The sequence below is a fragment of the Mastomys coucha genome, unplaced genomic scaffold, assembly GCF_008632895.1.
Source record: "Mastomys coucha isolate ucsf_1 unplaced genomic scaffold, UCSF_Mcou_1 pScaffold1, whole genome shotgun sequence".
NCBI lineage: Eukaryota > Metazoa > Chordata > Mammalia > Rodentia > Muridae > Mastomys > Mastomys coucha.
This window is the reverse complement of record NW_022196891.1, coordinates 16,511,626-16,530,589: the sequence shown is the minus strand read 5'-3', so window position 1 is coordinate 16,530,589 and position 18,964 is coordinate 16,511,626. Positions and strand designations below refer to the sequence as shown.

Here is an 18,964-nt window from a genome sequence, read left to right as displayed (position 1 = left end):
TCTCTCTCTCTCTCTCTCTGTCACACACACACACAAACACACACTCACATGCCCACACATGCACATTCATACATACATGCATGCACACACATATACCGTCTCTTGCCTTCTTTTTTTTTGTTTTTTATTTATTATTGGATATTTTATTTATTTACATTTCAAATGTTATCCCCTTTTCCTGTTTCCCCTCTGAAACCCCCCATCCCATCCTCCTCCCCCTGCTTCTATGAGGGTGCACCCCTCCTACCCACTCCTGCCTCACTTGCCCAAGCATTCCCCTACACTGGGGCATCGAGCCTCCATAGGACCAAGGGCCTCTCCTTCCATTGATGTCCCACAAGGCCATCCTCTGCTACATATGCGTCTGGAGCCATGGGTCCCTCCATATATACTCTTTGGTGTTGGTGGCTTAGTTCCTGGGAGCTCTGGGGGGCTCTAGTTGGTTGATATTGTTGTTCTTCCTATGGGGTTGTAATCCCCTTCAGCTCCTTCAGTCCTTTCCCTAACTACTCCATTGGAGACCCCACGCTCAGTCTAATGGTTGTCTGTGAGCATCCGCACCTGTATTTGTCAGGCTCTGGTCAAGCCCTGTCAGGCTCTGGTCAAGCCCTGTCAGGCTCTGGTCAAGCCCTGTCAGGCTCTGGTCAAGCCCTTCTTCTATGACGACATAGCATGAAGGACCTAGGTAGAGGCAGATCCTCCATATTGGAAACTGCACTAAATAAATCTCTGAGCTGGAAAGATGTTCGGTTGGCATGCCAGCATGAGGACCTGAGTTTGATTGCTAGAATCCATGTTAAAAAGCTAGGCACAGCAATCCCAGCCCTGGAGAAGGAGAGACAAGTGGATGCCAGGGTCTCACTGGCCTGCCAGCCTGCATCAGAAGTTACAAAGCCAAAGGAGAGACGTCATCTCACAAAAACAAAGTAGACGGCACATGCATCTGCACATGCATACACATGCAAAGAGAGGCACATGCACATGCACACACAATCCAAACAGACAAATGGACAAGAACAATATAAAATGGTGGTTACATGGAGCTGGGAGATGAAGGGAAGGGAGAGATACTTAGTGGATTTCAAGGACTCTTCATACGCATGCGCACACGCATACCCACGTGAATGCACACACACACAGGCACACACAGGCACACACGCACACACAAAAGAGATGCACAAAAATTTGTTCGACTGTGGCAATCATTTCATCATGCACATCAAAATACCACGTCCCCTCAAGCATGTGTGATTTTTAATTGTGTGAGCATGAGTATATATATACGTATGTTGTAAGTATGCACATCCTCCCTGTGTGGATGTGTCGAAGCTGGGGAACAACCTTGGATGTCATGCTCCTTTGATACAAGGTCTGCCAATAGCCTGATGCTCACTGGTTAGGCTGGACTGTCTGGCCAGCAAGCCCCAGGGACTCTCCTGTCTCAATCTCCCTAGTGCTGTGATTTTAGTCATGAACCAACCACCATGCTTGATGCTCTGACATAGGGATGGAACTCAGGTTCCCCTGGTTGCCAGGCAAGCGTTTACTGACTAAGCTGTCTCATCTTTCACTCGAAACACAATTTTAAAAGATTTTTTTTTCAAAAATGTCTAACAAGTGGGACTAAATGGAGGCCACTGATAAGCCTGATTCTGTGGGTGCTGAGCAGGAGCCAAGCTGCAGGAAGTTAAAATGAAGGTTATGAGCCCAGAAACAGCGTCCAAGAGGCTGGCCACCAGGGGGCAGAGCTGGGACTGTGGAGGGAGGTGAAGAGATCTTACCAGCCCTGAAGGGACTGGCCAAGCTGAGCCGTTAGGAAGAGGGAAATGCTCAGTGCGACCCCACTTCTGAGTGGACTCTAAAGAAGTCGGACACAGAGAGGTGGTGGTTGTGCAAGACTGGGTCACTTGGGGAAGGGAGTTCCCGAGGTGTGGGTCGGTGGTATGGTTTAGATCTAGTATGGTCCCCAGTGTGTTAGAGGCTGAGCTCCTAACTTGGTGTTATTCGGAAGGTTGTAGAACTTTTAAAAGGCGGGAGCTAGTAAAAGACAGGTCAGTGTGTGTGTGTGTGTGTGTGTGTGTGTGTGTGTTGTGTAAGTGTGTATGTGAGTGTATATGTGTGTGTGAGTGTGTGTGAGTGTGTGTGTGAGTGTGTATGTGTGAGTGTGTGTGAATGTGTATGTGAGTGTATGTGTGCGTGCGTGCGTGTGTGTGAGTGTATGTGTATGTGAGTATGTGTGTGTATGCGTGTGTGTGTGAGTGTTGCGAGTGTGTGTGTGTGAGTGTGCATGAGTGTGTGTGTGAGTGTTGCGAGTGTGTGTGTGTGAGTGTGCGTGAGTGTGTAAGTATGTGAGTGTGTGTGTGTGTCAGGGGGAGGGGGCATATCTTAGTTTTGTTTCTGTTGCTGTAATAAAATACTCTGACAAGAGCAAATGAAGGGAGGAAGGGGTTCTTTCAGCTCACTCTTCCGTGATCCCTCACAGTTCCGTTACCTGGGCCATCATGGCAGTGGCCTTGGCAGTGGGAGCTTGAGCCCGCTGGTCCCATCGCATCCGCAGTCCCAACAGATGCTTGCACGTTAATGCTCTGCTCCTCTCTCTACTTCTACACAGTCAGCATCCTCTACGGTGGCAACCTCGATGGCATTCCACCTTCATTAATGTGATCTGAATAATCCCCCAGAGATATGCCCAGACGGCAACCCAATCTAGACAACCTTTCAGAGATATTCTCTCCCCCAGATGATTCAAAACTAACCATCAGACGATGTGCCTTTGAAGGGGATTACAGGCTACGGTCACTTCATGTCTTTATTTTCCACTATGAACTTTCACCATGATGCTGGATCTCACCACAAGCCAAGAGGAATACCCTAACTCACCATGGACTTAAACCACCATGCTGGGCCTCACCATGGGCCCAGAACAATAGGCTATTTCACCACGAATTGGATCTCCAATAATATGAGCCAAAATCAACCTGTCTTCATAAGTTGGTCATCCCATGTGTTTGTTTAATGACAAAAGCTGAGCCACACAGATTGGGAAGGTGTAGGAACTGGTCATGACAAGATGGCAGTGCTCCCTTCTCAAGTAGTGCCACGGACTGAGTGTCTATGTCACCCCGGCTCATACACCGAAGCCCTCGCACCAATGTGCCTGTGTGTGGAGACAGAGCCTCTCAGAATATAGTGAGTGTTGGTAAGGTGACTGTAAGGGTGGGGGCTGGACCCTAAAAGATCCATAGTCTTACAGAGGAGACAATGTTCATCCAGCATGCTCCCTGCACAGGCCCCAAGAGAACAGAGGAGCTACCTAGAAGCCAGGAAGTGAACCCTCGCAGAATACTGGGTATGCTAGACCTTGATGGAGACTTCAGCTCCAGAATCCAGGAAAAGAGTCCTTTGTTGTTTATGCTGGTCGGTCTGTGGAGTGTGTGTGTGTGTGTGTGTGTGTGTGTGTGTGTGTTCACGCACACAGGTGTACCAGAGGTCAACCCGATGCATTATTATTATTATTCATTTGCCACCACCTTGTTTTTTGTTTACTTTCTTGTTTGTTTGTTTGCTTTGAGATAGGGTCTTTCACTGCCTCGGATCTTACCAAGTAGGCTGGGGCTGGCTGACCACAGAGCCCCAAGGGTCTGCTGCTCTCCACCTTTCCCAGAGCTGAGAGCCATTATATCTGATCTTTTTAAAATCTGGCAATCAAGGTTAGGTCCTTGTGTTTGCCAGGCAAGCACGTCCTCAGCCCCCAGTGTACGGGTTTTGTTAGGACAGTTGGGCTGACCAAGATGAATAGAAGGGAAAGAAGCAGAGGGTTCGCATTAGACACATCTATCAGAAGCTAGCTGCTCAGAGGAAGCTGGTCCAGGTAGTCTGGACTCTCAGGAAACAACAGGCAAATCAATCAGCTGGAAATGAGATTGTGAATCAGGAGGGCAGGAATTCAAATAGACAGGTCACGTGAGCACGTCTCTGAGAGCCGTGGGTGAGAGGAGCAAGGCGGAGGGTTCCAGATAGAGTCCTGGGGTTAACTGAGGTCCTGGGGCCAGGTTCCAATCCTAACAGACTCATGTTCCTATAAGGGACAGGATGGTCTGGGCTGCAGGCACAGTTGACTAGGCCTACCTATCCCCATCAGAGTTCACCTGTCAGAGTGGTCTGTTGAAGCCAGCAGGCCCAGGATAATTTCACTTTTTCAAGTCCACCCAATGCTGAGCCGCCTTATATTTATTGTAAGCAAGTACAAGTAGATAGGATCTGAGTGTTGGAGGTTTGCTTTGGGTTCCCCAGAGCCCAGTGAAGGTCAGTGTCCCTAACACTGCAGGGAGACTGGGGCCGAGAGATGAGACACTGGAAGGGGCCGACCACAGTGGCGAAACACTAACCACTCAGACCAGCAGCGGTACTGGGAAGCTGGCTGGGCTAAGGCTACGAAGTTGGAGAGTCTCTGTTTCAGAGCCATCGACTAGAAAGCAGGGACAAGGAGAAAATGCCGAAGCAGGGCATCGAAGACAGCGAGTGCATTCTCTGCTGTCTTTTACCTGGTTTGGAAATGGGTTTTTTGTTAGCTATGCTTATGTGTTAGTGAGCTTCCCACTGCTCTGATGAAGTAGCAGAGAAAATCAGCTAAGGAGGAAGGATTTGTTTTGACCTAGAGTGTCATTTGAGAGCATGCGACAGAGGATACTGCCCGCTTCAGGGTAGCGGAGAAGGATAGAGGAAGGACCAGGGTCACAATACCCCCTAACTTTCTCCCACCAGACTCTACCTCCCAAGTCTGGTTACCCCCGGATTGTTCTATGAACTGGGCACCAAGTCTTCAACACACAGGTCTTTGAGAGAGTATATAAGATTTAAACTATAGGGTCAGGGAGATGGCTCAGTGGGTAAAGTGACTGCATTCTAAGTCCAACAACTTGAGTTCAACTCCCAAGAACCCACATAAAAAGCCAGTCATGGTGACACATACTTTAAAAATGCCACCAATGGGAAGTAACTGGTGGGTCCTTAGGTTTTCAGACTGTTCAGGCCAGCCAAATCAGTGAGTTCCAGACCCCAGGGAGAGACCCTGCCTCAAAAAAACCAAGATGGACAGGGTCCCTAGGAATGATGCTCAAGGTTGACCTCTGGCCTCCACACACGTTTACACACACACACACACACATACACACACACACACACACACAAGATACAAATTCTAATACCCTGTTTCCATCACTGGACTCAGAGTCTCTGTCACCATAGTGCCTCAAATTCAATCAGCAACACCTATTTTTAGTCCTGCTGGTTTCCTCTCAGAACACAACAGACCTTGCGGCAGTAGCTGTCACACAGGGACAATTCCCCTCCTTGTATCCCCAGAGCATTCGACAACGCCTGATGATAATTTTCTGTTGTCACAGCTTCGCAGAGATGTTCCTGGACCCTAATCTAGGGAGACCAGAGATGCTGCTCAGGCTCATCCAATGCGCAGAACTGCTATATCTCGTGCACATGTTAAAAGGGTCAAGGTTGGCCTTGGGGAGTGGCTCATCTGGTGCTTTGCTAGTATATATGAAGCTCCGGTTCCACCCCCAACCCAGCATAACCATAGCGTGGTGGTGCACACCTGCACTCAGTAGGTAGAGGCGGTGGTGGCATCAGAAGTTCAAGACAGTCCTTAGTTACATAGGGAATTGGAGGCCATCCTGGGCTATATGAGACCTATCTCAAACAAACAAACAAATAACAAAAAACAAAAAACAAAAAAAACAAAACAAAACACAAAAAAAGCAGTGTCAAAGTTAAGAAGCCCTGTTTGAATCATGGATCAGAAAGATTACAAGAGTCGGAAGTTACAGAGACGGTGTTTTCCTGACATGCTGGGGCAATCACACACAAGAAGTCACTGTAGCCCTGCTTACCTAAACAAATCAAGCCAGTGAACATACCAGCAGGGATGGGAGAGGGACGTATGAGACCCCTGCACCCCAGATGAGGAGCTACTCATAATTAATCACTGATATGGAGATGGGGTGTCAGTTTTCTTCAGGGATGTAGACCTTCAGTTTTGTTCAGATAGGCCTATGCTACAGTGGATTGCCCCATACCCACGATTATATGGGCAACACAAATTATATTCAGTGGGTCATTGCAGAGAGAGAGAGAGAGAGAGAGAGAGAGAGAGAGAGAAGATGAACTTGGGAGGGGTTGGGCTGAATCCAGGAAAAGTTAGGGGAATAAGTGGGGAATGAATATGATCAAAATATATTAATAATATTATAAGAATAAAACAATAGAGCTAGCGTAGAGAACATAATAATTTTAAAAAAGATTTTTATAAGTATGGGTATTATGCCTGCATGTATGTCTGTGTACTCCCATGTGCGCGTGTCTGGTGATTCTAGTTTGTGGCAAGTTGACATTAAAACCAGCCATTATAGCTTCCCCAGATCTCAGGAAGTGGCCACAGGAGAATCCCCAGCACTTGCCGACCAGTCTACCTACCTTGCTTGGTGAGTCCCAGGCCAGCGAGAGGCCTGACCTCAAGAAGCCAGGGTGGATAGCGCATGAGGAATGAAAGCCCGAAGATGCTCTCCAGCCTCCACATGCACATCCATGCACCTGCTCACACAAACCTGTTACATGGAACAAACTGAACAAACTAGCAGAGAAAGAAAGTGGTGTGCTCAGTTTCTTATGGTAAAACCCAGCCCCCTTCAACAGTCACCGTCTTTTCACTTTCTCCTTGCAAAGGACCCTCTGACACTTCCCCTGTAGGAAGAGGGGAGGGAGGGAGCTAGGAAGGAGCACTTCAGCTGCAGAGGTGTCTTTGGAAGACACTGATACTATCCCTCTGAGGGAAACGCAAGAGGGAGGAAGAAACTGTCTTTATTACCCTCAAATCTCAAGATCCAACGTCTGAGCACCCAGAGTCTAAGGAGCAGAAGGAAAAGTTGTAGAAGCTGGGAAACAGTCCAAACAAAGTAGGCCATTCCACCCTCATTTATTAAAGGCGTTTTCTACCACAATCCCCAAGAGATAGAATCACAGGTCTGGATAAGCCCACACAATAACCAGAGGCCCACGCGAAGCCTTTCCCCTAGAGATACCCACACTGCATATGGGTATGCAAGTGACACGCACACACAAGGGGTACAGGGGACAGAGCAAACCTCAGGCAGGTCAGACCCCTTCCTTCCAAAGAGAGGAGTCTGAAGGTCTGGGCACTAGTTAGCCGGGCTCCTGACACGCTGATCAAAAGCAAGCCTCCCACTGAGACCTTTGTAAAACGAGGGGCTTGAACACACACACAAGCAGCCTTCTCAGGTGCAGTGAAGACGTGAACTAAGCACAGCCTCAGTTTCCCCATCTGCTTATTCCCGAGATCGCCTTTGAGACCAAAAAATGGAAGCAGAGCCTGCTCCTGCCGCTCTAGCACAGCACAGAAATGCCCCCAGGAAAGGAGAAACGTCGCATTTTGATCCAGATGGCAGCTCCAGGATCTATTCCCTGTGGTAACCCTGGAGTCCAAGCCGGCAGCCTTGACCTTCTTCCCAGTTCTTCCCATCCTGCCAGCCTCCATGTAGCCTGTCTCTCATTCAGATATCCCAGGGGAAAGTTCCCAGAAGTTTCTATGGGAAAGAAACCACTACCGCCTGACCTCTCTCTCCTCCTCCAACTTTCTTCCTCTCCTACCCGAGTTTGTTGCGACCCTACTGCTCCCAAGAGGGGCAGACTTTAGAAAGCCAGTCCCTCCAGGGCTGACATGATCCCATCACAGATGCAGAAACTGCAATTTCGCATCTGCACACCGGGGCACGTGGAAAAAAATAAAACCCCGCCAAAGCGCTAGCTAGCCTGAACAATGTGGTTCTGACTTTTTTTTTTTTTTTCTGGCAGTGAGCCTCTCACGCCCCGTTTCTGAGCCTTGGTCTCCGTGCTTGAGACAGGGGTCTCAAAAGGGAACGAGGGTGTTTTGCTACAACCCTAGAGAGCAAATGTCTAACACCACGCGTCGTTGTCGGGGCGGCTACAGAATTGTCTCCTGGAAAGAAGTGAATTGAGCGGCGGGAAGGGATGAGCCAAGGTGAGGGGACTGAGCTTCACACAGAGCCCATGAAGTATTTGCCTTTGAAGAACTGGGTTCCGACCGAGCGGATATTCCACGGAGTATGTTGAGGGAAGAGAGATCGGTTGCTGCCCATAGCTCCTAGGACCCGGTAGAGGACCGTGGACTGGTCCGTGGGGTCCATGCCCGGGGGGCGCGGGGCGGGCGGGGCGCGGTACTCACAGTGTGCGCAGCGCCGGTGAGCAGCAGCAGCCTCAGCAGAAGCAGTGACAGCCGCCGGGGGCTCATGGTGCTGAGTATGCTCCGCCCACTGGTGTTCCCCTTTGTGGTCTGGCCTCTTCAGGAGCTGAGTGTCCGTCTCCGGGTCCCACTCAGCGTCCTGCACGTCGTCCAGGACTCTGGGCGACCCCCAAGCCCAGAGAAGCCATGGCTGGACCTACCCAAGCCGACCAGATCCGCAGCCAAGCTAGGGACTGCTGCTCCCTGAAGGAGGTGGCAGGACTGTTAACTAACCTGCAGTGTCTATGGCTAAGGACTGGACGGCAGCTCGCGACTCCACCCTGCTGGGAACAGCAGGGAGGAGTTGGGGGGCGGCACAGAGCTGGCAGGGAGGAGAGGAGTAGGGACCCTAGACACCCGCCTAGAGGCAGCTGCAACCTCCCTCCTTCCCTTCCAAGCCAGAAAGCACTCTCTCTGGAGGATTTGAGTCACGTGCCTTGAGCAGTGACCGGTAGGCAACACCTTTTCTTTTTCTTTCTTTCTTTTTTTTTTAATCCTCGATTGAGACAGGGTCTCACTATATAGGCTAGGCTTACTTTGAACTTCAGACCTCCTGCCTCAATTTTCCTAGTCCTGGGATTACAGACGTGGTCTTCTATACCTTCTATTACGTTGTAGGATCAGCTACCATTTCCCAGGCTGACTTTTAGAATATGGGCTGCCGAAGTGAGCACCCAGGCTGACTTTTAAACAAACAGACAAATCAATCTCTACTCGGTCCTACAGAACGGCGTGAAGTGATGTAAACTCTCTTGTTCTTTAGCTTTCAGTACTGCAACAAATAAGCAGCCAACCCATGCATAAAGAGAAAAGGGTTGTTTTGCTCAAAGTCTGGAGGGCCTCAGTCGGTGATTGGTTGGCGCAGGCGCAAAGCAGCCAGTCCCATGCTCAGGGTTGGGAGTACACAGTGGAGCTAAACGTCCTTACTTAACGAGCCCTGGGGACAAAGAGAAAGAGGCCAGGGTCCAGTTGTCTCCTCTGAGGTCACATCCCTTATGACCAAAGACCTCTCACTAGGTCCCACGTCCCAAGACCTAGGAGCCCGTCACTTCTCACTAGCTCACTTTGTCCACCCCAGGGACAAAGCCTTTATTAATACAGGGGTCTTTCGGCGACACTTAATACTCCAACTGTAGGAGATACTTTTTTTTTTTTCTTGAGACGATCTCAAGCCCATCCTGGCTCCAAGCTCTTTATGTAGCTAGAGATGACCTTGAACATCGGATCATCCCGTCTCCATCTCCTGAATGCTAGGATTGAAACCACACGTCACCCAGTGAATGCCGAACGAACGCTGAGCTAGAGAGCAAACCCAAGGCTTCCTCCATGCCAGGCAAGCACTCCTAACGGCCCAGAGAGCAGCACTTCTGTGTGTGAGAGGGAGATGGTAGAGACTGTGGTGGCCGCTGTGGGGAAATACCATACAGTACATTCTTCAAGCTTCAACGTCACCCTCCCTGGGAAAGAGAAGGACCAGGGTTTTACGCCAATGGCCTCTTAGTTCTAATCCAGTGCCCCAGTCACGCAGTACCAGAAAGTGGGACATTAAACCAAAGTTCCAACCATCAGAACCCTAGATATTCAGCATGTCCTTCCAACAGGGTCTTAAAGGTCATCCCGAGGAGAGGAGAGGCTGTTCTTGCTTGACTTTGGGGTAAGTTCTATCCACACTTCCTGTGTGCGGGTGCGTGTGCATGCCTGTGTGGAGGTGCGTAGAGATTAGAGATCGGTAGTGAGCGTCTTCCTCGACCACTCCTCCCTTATCTTTTGAGGCAGGGTCTCTCAGTGAACTTGAAGCCCATTATTTGGCTACACCTCTGGTCACTGAGCCCTAGGGGTCCTCCTCTCTCTGCCTCCCGAGTGCCAGGATAACAAGTGCCCACACACTGCTGTACCTGGCTTTTTGTAAGGTCCTCATGCTGGAAGGACAAGCACTTTTCAGACCGAGCCAGCTCCCCAGCCCTCTTGCAGACACACTTAGAGCCTCACTGAGGCAGGTTGCAAGGGCAGACACTGATCTTCAGAAAATAAAAAGCTCAATGAAAATTTTATCAAGTGCCAACTGCCCTCCTTTCCCCTTTCTTTCAGCATATCCTTCGGAATATTTTGTCTCTTTACAGCACAGGTAAATCTGTGAAAATATTAACAAGCCTCTTGCCAGCTTTGAATCTGAGTACTCCATCTCCTTCTGGACCTTATTCTTTTGGGAGAGTGTCTCTAGCCCAGACTTGCCTTTAATTCCCTATGACACAGCCGGGGATGCTCTTCAGTGTCTGGTCCTCCTAGCTCCACATCCCACGTGCTGGCGTTGCAGATACATCCCACTACACCTGGTTTGATGTGATGCTGGGACAGATCTCGGTGATCTATATGATGCTTTGTAAATTAGTTAGGCGGGCACTCGGCAGGAGCTTGGTTGCTTGTAGCTTCCTACTTGTCGGAATGGGCTGAGGTGTTTCCTCTTTGGTTTGACTAAACACAATCCCGTGTGTATAAATGAGTAGCCTTTCCCGACCGTATCCGGGAATGTCCCTTCTGCTGCTTCTGCAGAGGTCTGGTTAGAGTGCATCCATTCCGTCTGACTCGATGCTGTGTGAGCTAGTTACCCTTTCAGTGGCTGTGATAAAATATGTTGACAGAAGCAGCTGGGGGGGGGTGGGGAGAGTTTAGTTTGGCTCACAGTTTGGGGGCACAGTCCATCATGGTGGAGGTGGGGGAAGGCATGGAGGCAGAGCCTGAGGTAGCTGCTCACCCAGCATCTGCAGTCAGGAAGCAGAGAGAGATGGATGTTGGGCTCAGCTTGCTTTCTCCATTTTAACTGGGTCCAGGACAACAGCTCATGGGATGGCGCTGCCCACAGTTCCAGCGGGTTGTCCCGGCTCAATGAACACAATTAGTTAATTGCATCAACTAGTAACATCAGCTATCACACCGAGTTGGAAAACTGTCTTATTTTCTTCACATTGTGAATAGGATTTACCAAGCTGGCTGGTGATCCTTTTTTTTTTTTTTTTTAAATTATTTCTCCAGTTATGTCTTATGTTGTTTCTCTTTTCTTTCCCCACAGCAGGAATAAGGTATGCTAGAGAATTAACATTATTCAACAATTATTTACCAAGACCCTGCGCTCTGCTCCAGAATCTACATTAGGGTGATGGAGGCCTGTGGAGATTACCATTGCCAACCTCAGCCCATGTGGACCATCTGCAACAGTTCTACGACTTCATCTTCTCCAGGAGGCTAAAAGGGATGCTATTTAATTTAAGAGTCCTGCATCCCCACAAAATCAATAAGTCTGTTGGTTAGCAGACAAAGCAACTGTAGAATGCAGAGCGTGAAATTAGTTTTCGGGCTGTAGTAAATTCTATGCAAAGTATATGGAGATGCTATGAAGATGGTTTCCTTGGCAAAGTGATGGTAAGATAAGTATGAAGACCTGAGTTTGATCCCTAGCATCCACATAAAAGGCCAACTCTGGTGGCTTACATGTGATTCTAGTGGAAGTAGAGATGGGCAGCTCCTGGGGCTCGCTTTATCTGTGAGGCCTAGGTCTGAATGAGAGACCCTGCTTCAAAACAACAAAACAAACAAACAAACAAAAAACCAAGGTGTGTGATGCCTGAAGAATGACTCCTGAGGCTGACTTCTGGCCTTCACATATATGCACACATGTGTTCACATGTCTACATGGTACATGCACATGTGCACACAAACACACACACACAGCATACAGGAAGGCATCAGTCAATAATCAGACTGGTGGATCTGTACATTAGTTGAGCCCTACCTGTTACCAGGCTTGTAGGCCAAGCACATTGATGGTTCATATATTATAAGGGCGAAGCCTGTTTTGACTCCATTCTTCTTCTTCTTCTTCTTCTTCTTCTTCTTCTTCTTCTTCTTTTGGTTTTTCGAGACAGGGTTTCTCTGTATAGCCCTGGCTGTCCTGGAACTCACTCTGTAGACCAGGCTGGCCTCGAACTCAGAAACCCGCCTGCCTCTGCCTCCCAAGTGCTGGGATTAAAGGTTTGCGCCACCACCGCCCAGCCCGACTCCATTCTTCTTAATTACAGAAACTTTTCTTGTCCACTGTCAGACCATGGATCTTGTTGAGGCTTTCAGGAAGAACAACCTAAGAGTCAACACGTGACCTAACAGAGGAGCAGCACTGCCATCCCTCAACTGGCTGAGCAGTGCTTGGTCCTGAGACAGGCACTGGACCCATTCTGACCAGGAGTGGCACCAACACATCCTATATGTGGGCATCGTGCTCAAACTAATAGCAAGATGGCAGTCTTTTCCAGGGCACAGGGGCATCCTTGCTGAGAATGAACCTGGCTGGAATGGAAAGAGCCAGGGAGGGAGAGAGGGATGACCCAGCAGCTGTCGGCTCTGTGCAGTACATCACTGAAATCCTAATCTTGGTTTTCAACGTGACTACATCTGGAATTAACTAAAACCCAAGCAGCTGGGTACATCTGGGAGGGGTGATTTTTATTTTCTCAATGAAGTCATTTGAAGTGGGAAGACACACTACCAATCTAGATCTTTCTGGTGCGAAGGTCTGCCTTTAGTCTGGACCACACCTTCTGCTGGCAGCCATATAAAGGACAGGGAGGGAAGGAAGCTTTCTCTTTGCCAGTTGCTCTTGCTCTCGCTGGCAAATCGATTCCTTCAGTGACAACAGAGCCTGCTTCTTTAGAATTCCAGTGTATACTTTGGTCCAGCTGAGACATCCAGCCTTGGGGACTGACCGATTACTGCATTCTTGGATCTTCTCTTGGTAGAAAACCATTGTTGGACTAGCTGGACCAAAGCCTGTAAGCCATTCTAATAGATTCCCCAGATAGATAGATAGATAGATAGATAGATAGATAGATAGATAGATAGATAGACAGACAGACAGATATATTCATTCTATAAATTCTGTTCTTCTAGAACACTGATAAGGAATATTTGAGATTTGGTGGTTTGGACGTTGTGGGAGGAGATAACAGAGGAAAGAAGAAGAAATGGGCTGCTCAGGTGTTTGAGTCCAAGGCATCCATCAGATGACTACACAGGTTCAAAGAGAGCCATCGAGGCACGGAGTCAGCTCCATGGAGAGACCTGTGCTCTGCGTGGCAGCTTTCCGAAGAGCAGAACGAATGCTGGATTGATGAGCCGCGAGTAATGAGCCAGAGTGGTTTCCTGTTAAGCTCCGAACTACAAAGGTTTGCCATTGACTTTGTAATGAGGTTTTAATGTCCCCGCCTCTGTGTCTACTCTCTAGAAAAGTAGACTGCGCTCTCAGGGAAGCATGCTCTTCTTTGTTTTTTGCATTTTTCCTCCACCGTTTGTCAGCATCCTTTTGAAGATTTAAATGAAATATGAGATTTAAAGTCGATCAAATAAAAGAGTAAATAAAGCCTCCTCTGAGAGGGTGTTGTTAATGCTTTCAAATCCTTATCAACCATGGATGGAAGGTCAGGAAACCCACGTGGCTTAGGCAGCCCACAGAAAACATGTGGGCTGGCAAAATGGCTTAGCAAGTAAAGGGGCTTGCCTCTAAATCTGATGGCCTGAGTTCAATCCCTGAATCCCCACACTGTGGAAGGAGAAAACTTACTTAAGTTGTCCTCTGACCTCTACACACGCACTATGGCATACACACACACACAGAGAGAGAAAACAAATGCATGAAATAAATAAATGCATACATACATACATTCATAAATACATAAATGTTATTAAAATTTTTAGGAATATTGTTACCAGCCAAACCTGGATTCAAGTCCTGAGTTAACAGTCAATGAATACTAGGACCTTGGGCAAGTTACTTGAACCCCAGAGACTTCAGCTTCATTTATGCAGTGAGGGTAAATCCCCATCTTCAGCATCAGCATGTGGGAAAGGGACAGACATTGTCTTCAGCCGTGTGCCCAGGGGAGTGCCCACAAGGCTCTGATGGATAACTCCCAAGCCCCGGTCACACAGATGGTCCTGGTTAAACTCAGCTGGTCATAAAACAAAGAAGACATGGATGGAAGAAAATGACTCGTAGGAGGGGAGGGAGGCAGGCTAAAAGGCACTCAGTGGGTTCCGGAGAGAACATGCTATAAACATATATAGAGAGACAGTGAATATACCAGTGAGCCAAGCTCAGTGAATACAGTGGTCACCCAAGCCTGGGTTTAATCCCCCAGGTCCCACCTGGTAGATGGCGAGACCTGGCCTTGCTGTTAGGCTCTGGTTTCCACACGTGCACCATGGCACATACTCACAAAACAAATAATATAAAAATAAAAGAATTACTATATATATGTATGGGATGGTCCAATGAACATTATAGATCTGTGTGTGTGTGTATATTGTATATTATATAAAAGTAAAAGTTTATGTGTATGAATGAATGTTTCTTGAATATATATGCATATTGTACATATACATACACACATATATACATATGTGTATATATATGTATATATATAAGTATATATATAAGTATATATATAAGTTCTAAGTATGAATGTATATATATATATATATATATATATATATATATATATATATATATATATATATATGAAGTCGAAAGAAAGCTTCAGATCCCTTGGAGCTGGAGTTATATATAGTTGTGGACCACTATGTGGGTACTGGGAATTGAACCCAGGTCCTCTGCATGAGCAACATCTCTCCAGTCCCCTGCTTATCTTATTTGAAATGTTGTGTCAGGAAAACCATGAAAGCAAGAATGGGAGAAAGATCATATGGGAGTTTGGAAGGATCAAAAGATTAATACAACATTTTAAAAACTTTTTCAAGACAAAAAATCATTACCAGTATATTCAAATATCAAGTGTGATGGCAATCTGTCAACTTGAAAGGATCTAGAAGCACCTAGAAGACTCAGGTGCACCCATGAGGGATAATCTGGGTCAGGTTAGTCTCTTGGGATGACTACAGAGATTATCCCGGATCACACTGACTGAGCCCACCACAGGTGGCACCATTCCCTGGATGGGGTCCTGGTGTATAAACAGAGCTGGCTGGGGGTCATTCAAACCTCTGACTAGTTGATATTGCACTGTAAACGCCTATCACAAAGTCTTGAAACAACCATTGTGTGAAGCTTTGAAATCTTAAAATCAGGCGGGGCTCAACTGGACAATGAAGAGAGTCACAGATCAATGAAGGTCCAAGAAGAGAGGACAGGGACCCCAGCTCCCCATGGGAGTAAAATGGATCAGTAGCTAGTCTAAGTCGCCACACTGACAGGCAAGGAAAGGGCAGTGGGGTAGGGGGGCAAAACAAGAAGGCAGGAGTGGGGTGGCCGAGAAGTCCTGCCTCTCCATGAAAGCATGGTAAGCATTTTGAATTTTATTCCCCATCTGGTGTGACAACCCCAGAGAGATTTAAGCAAGGGAATCAATGGCCCTCCTGTTTCATGGAAACTTGTGACAAGCTTCTATGCTTGTTGTCTTGTTCATCTCTTCACATTCTCTTGGGACTTGGGGCACCTCTCTGTCTGGTCATTGTGAATGCCAACTGCAACATGCACATGGATAGAGGAAGTAATTAACCTTCTAGACCAGCTGTAATCGGAGAGCATCCTTTGGTCCAGAATTCTCAGACTTTAATGAGCTCACAAATATCTCGGTGGAATTATACTAAAATGTGGTTTCTGAGTCAGGTCTCAGACAGAGAGATGCTGTATGCTGAGATTCTAGACTCTTAACAAGCTTCCATGCCCATTACGCTGAACGAACGCCAAGGGTTTAGAAATCAGTCTGGGAGTGTAGATGCGGATAGGGCATATCTCACTTGGCAAAGTATTTGCCTTACAAGCATCAGGACCTGAGAGTTTGTTTCCCACAGGCCACATGAAAAGGGCCAAGCATGGTTTTACCAGCTTGAAAATTTAGTGCTGGTGAGGCAGTGACAGGAGGACCCTTGGGACTTGCTGGTCAGCCATCCTAGATGAACTGGTCAGTTCCAGGCCAGTTAGAGACACTGTCTCATAAAACAAGGTAGACAATGGCTTAGGAATGGTGAGGGAAATTATGCTCTGGTCTTCACATGTAGACATGTATGCACATGCACACACATGAATGCACATGCACGCACACCACACACACACACACACACACACACAAGAAATCACTATATGGCAGGTGTTTGAAGCTGTAAGAATAAGAACATGAGCTGCGCCAGGTGGTGGTGGCACATGCCTTCAATCCCAGCACTTGGGAGGCAGAGGCAGGCAGATTTCTGAGTTCGATGCCAGCCTGGTCTACAGATTGAGTTCCAGGACAGCGGGGGCTACACAGAGAAACCCTGTCTTGGGAAAACACGAGCTGCAAAGTTCAGAAAAAGAAAGATATGGTAGCGGTTCATACTGATGATTAATGTAACAGGATCTAGAATCACCTAGGAGACAAATCTTTAGACTTGTCTGGGAGGAAGTTTTCAGACCAGCTAACTTGAGTGGAAAAACACACCCTGAATGTAGGCAGAACCATTTCATGGACTGGAGTCCTGGGCTGAAAAAAAAAAGAAAAGAAAAAAGGAGAAGCAAGCTGAGCACCATTAGCAGTCGTCCCTGCTTCCGGACGGAGGACTGAATGTTACCAGCCACCTCACACTGTAATTGGCATGCCGTCCCCCATGGTGGACTATACTCCTGAACTAAGCCAAAACGAACCCATCCTTTTTAAAGTTGCTTTTGTCAGGCATTTTGTCATGGGTATGGGGAAAGGACCTAGTGCAATAGCATATGTCTGTCTGTCCTTCTTACCAGAGAGAAAGCCATCTACAAGCTTCTCCCAGGAGCTAGAGTCTCGGTAGCCAGAGTGAGATGATGTGCCCAGCCCTAAATTCATCAAGCATCCACGCTTGGCCTGGATGCAGCAGATGCTGCTAGAACAGAGCTGCTATGACAACAATCAGTGACCACATATGACAACAGGCCCTGTTGCTAATTGCTATGTGACCATGTGGGTACTTACTATGTATAATAGGAAATATATTTTTACTAAGAAAAATGCTAAGTTCACATTAAACGTAGCACAATACACATCTACATACGTAAGTGCATGGAAATATCCTGGGGTCCATGCTGGGGGAAGGGACATGAGAGCTGGAAGGTGAGTGCTTGTCTGCTCTCCTGAAGTCTCGTCCTGTTGGGGCATACAGAAGAAGGAACTAAAGCAACCTGTGAGCTCACCCAATGATGATGTTCATTTTCTCAGCCAACAGTAACCAAGAAATCACTATGGACTAAGAACTGCATCAAGGGCTGTGGGAGAGCCAGAGACGAGAGACATGAGGCCCTTCCCCTAAGACTTTGGTGTTGAGGCATATGCCTAGAGCTGGGGGTGTAGCATGGTTGACTAGCATGCACAAAGCCCTCCAGCTGCCCAGTCCCTCAGCACTGCACACACACGGAGAGTGACGGTGCACACCTGCGATTCCAGCACTGAGAAAGTGGAAGCAGGAAAATGAAAAAGTCAAGGCCATCCTTGGCTATGTAGCAAAGTTTTAAGTCGGCCCAAGATGCGTGAGACTATCTCAAAGCCAAAAACAAGGCACATACACAAACAATGAGGGGTGTACAAAGAGATAACTGTTATAAGAGATAAAGATGGAGCTGGGTGTGGTGGCACACACCTACAACTCCAACACTCCAGAGGTAGAGGCAGGGGGAGCAGGGCTCCAAGCTGACATAGAGAGTTCTCATTGAAAGTGAGTCTTACCCAGTGCCAGTGTTGAAAGATGAGGTTATTTTAAGTTTCTCTCTCTCTCTCTCTCTCTCTCTCTCTGTGTGTGTGTGTGTGTGTGTGTGTGTGTGTGCGTGTGTGTGTGTGCGCACGCATGTGTGCTGCTGTCAGAGGACAACTTACAGGAGATTTTCTCCTATCAGGTGGATTTAAGGATCAAACTAAAGTCTCAGGCTTGGATGCAAGCACCCTTAACCACTGAGCCACCCTTCCAGTCCCAACATGAGTTGTTTTTTTTTTTAAATAGGTAGGAATGTTGATAAGAAGGAAAAGTGGGACCAAACCAAACTAACAAAAAACTGCAACCCTTTCCAGATGGGGGAAGGGTTACATCCAGCAGAACGCGTGTAGAAGTAGACAGTAGACAGGAAGTCAGATACGTCTAAACTCTATAATCCAGAGTCTCCTCACATATGTCTGTAAGTAACATCAAGTTCCAAGTCAAACAGGAAAGGAGAGAGACCAGGAGAGAAGCTGGGGAGAGAATTTTGAGTGGACACTGTAAACTTCCAGTGATTTTTGGATTAGACTTAAAGTCTTGTCCACAAGTAGGAATTCAAGCCTGGTGCTGTGAACCCAGTCAAAAGCTGGTGCCTGCTGGGTCAGCGCTCTAAGAACCTACTACTGATGTTTTGCTAAACCACATGTTTGCCAAACAGCCTTCGAAATATATATGCTCATACCACGGAGCCTTTACCTTGGCCAGAGAAAGAGAAGCTGCTCTCTGTGGCAGGCACCGGTTTATGCAGAGATTCCTACGTAGTAGGAGTGCTTAGAATAAAGCGTCTATTGAGTGCTCAGCCTAAATGAGAGCGTCCATATCAACCCCATGCTAAAAGAAAATCACAGAAGCAGGGCAGGAAGAGTGAAGAGT

The 18,964-nt window shown here is 47.6% G+C and overlaps 1 protein-coding gene across 2 annotated transcripts in view; it reads right to left on the bottom strand.

Moving 5' to 3' along the window:
- Sctr (secretin receptor) overlaps positions 1-8,630 on the bottom strand; it is a 62,408-nt gene extending 53,778 nt beyond the window's left edge. Inside the window, exon 1 of one of the 2 annotated variants that reach the window (XM_031380695.1) lies at positions 8,276-8,630. In XM_031380695.1, the coding sequence (XP_031236555.1) occupies positions 8,276-8,341 (66 nt within the window). In that variant the 5' untranslated portion in view covers positions 8,342-8,630. The remainder of the gene's footprint in view (positions 1-8,275) is intronic. The other variant, XM_031380705.1, reaches the window with a different exon arrangement.
- Positions 8,631-18,964: the final 10,334 nt, after the last annotated feature.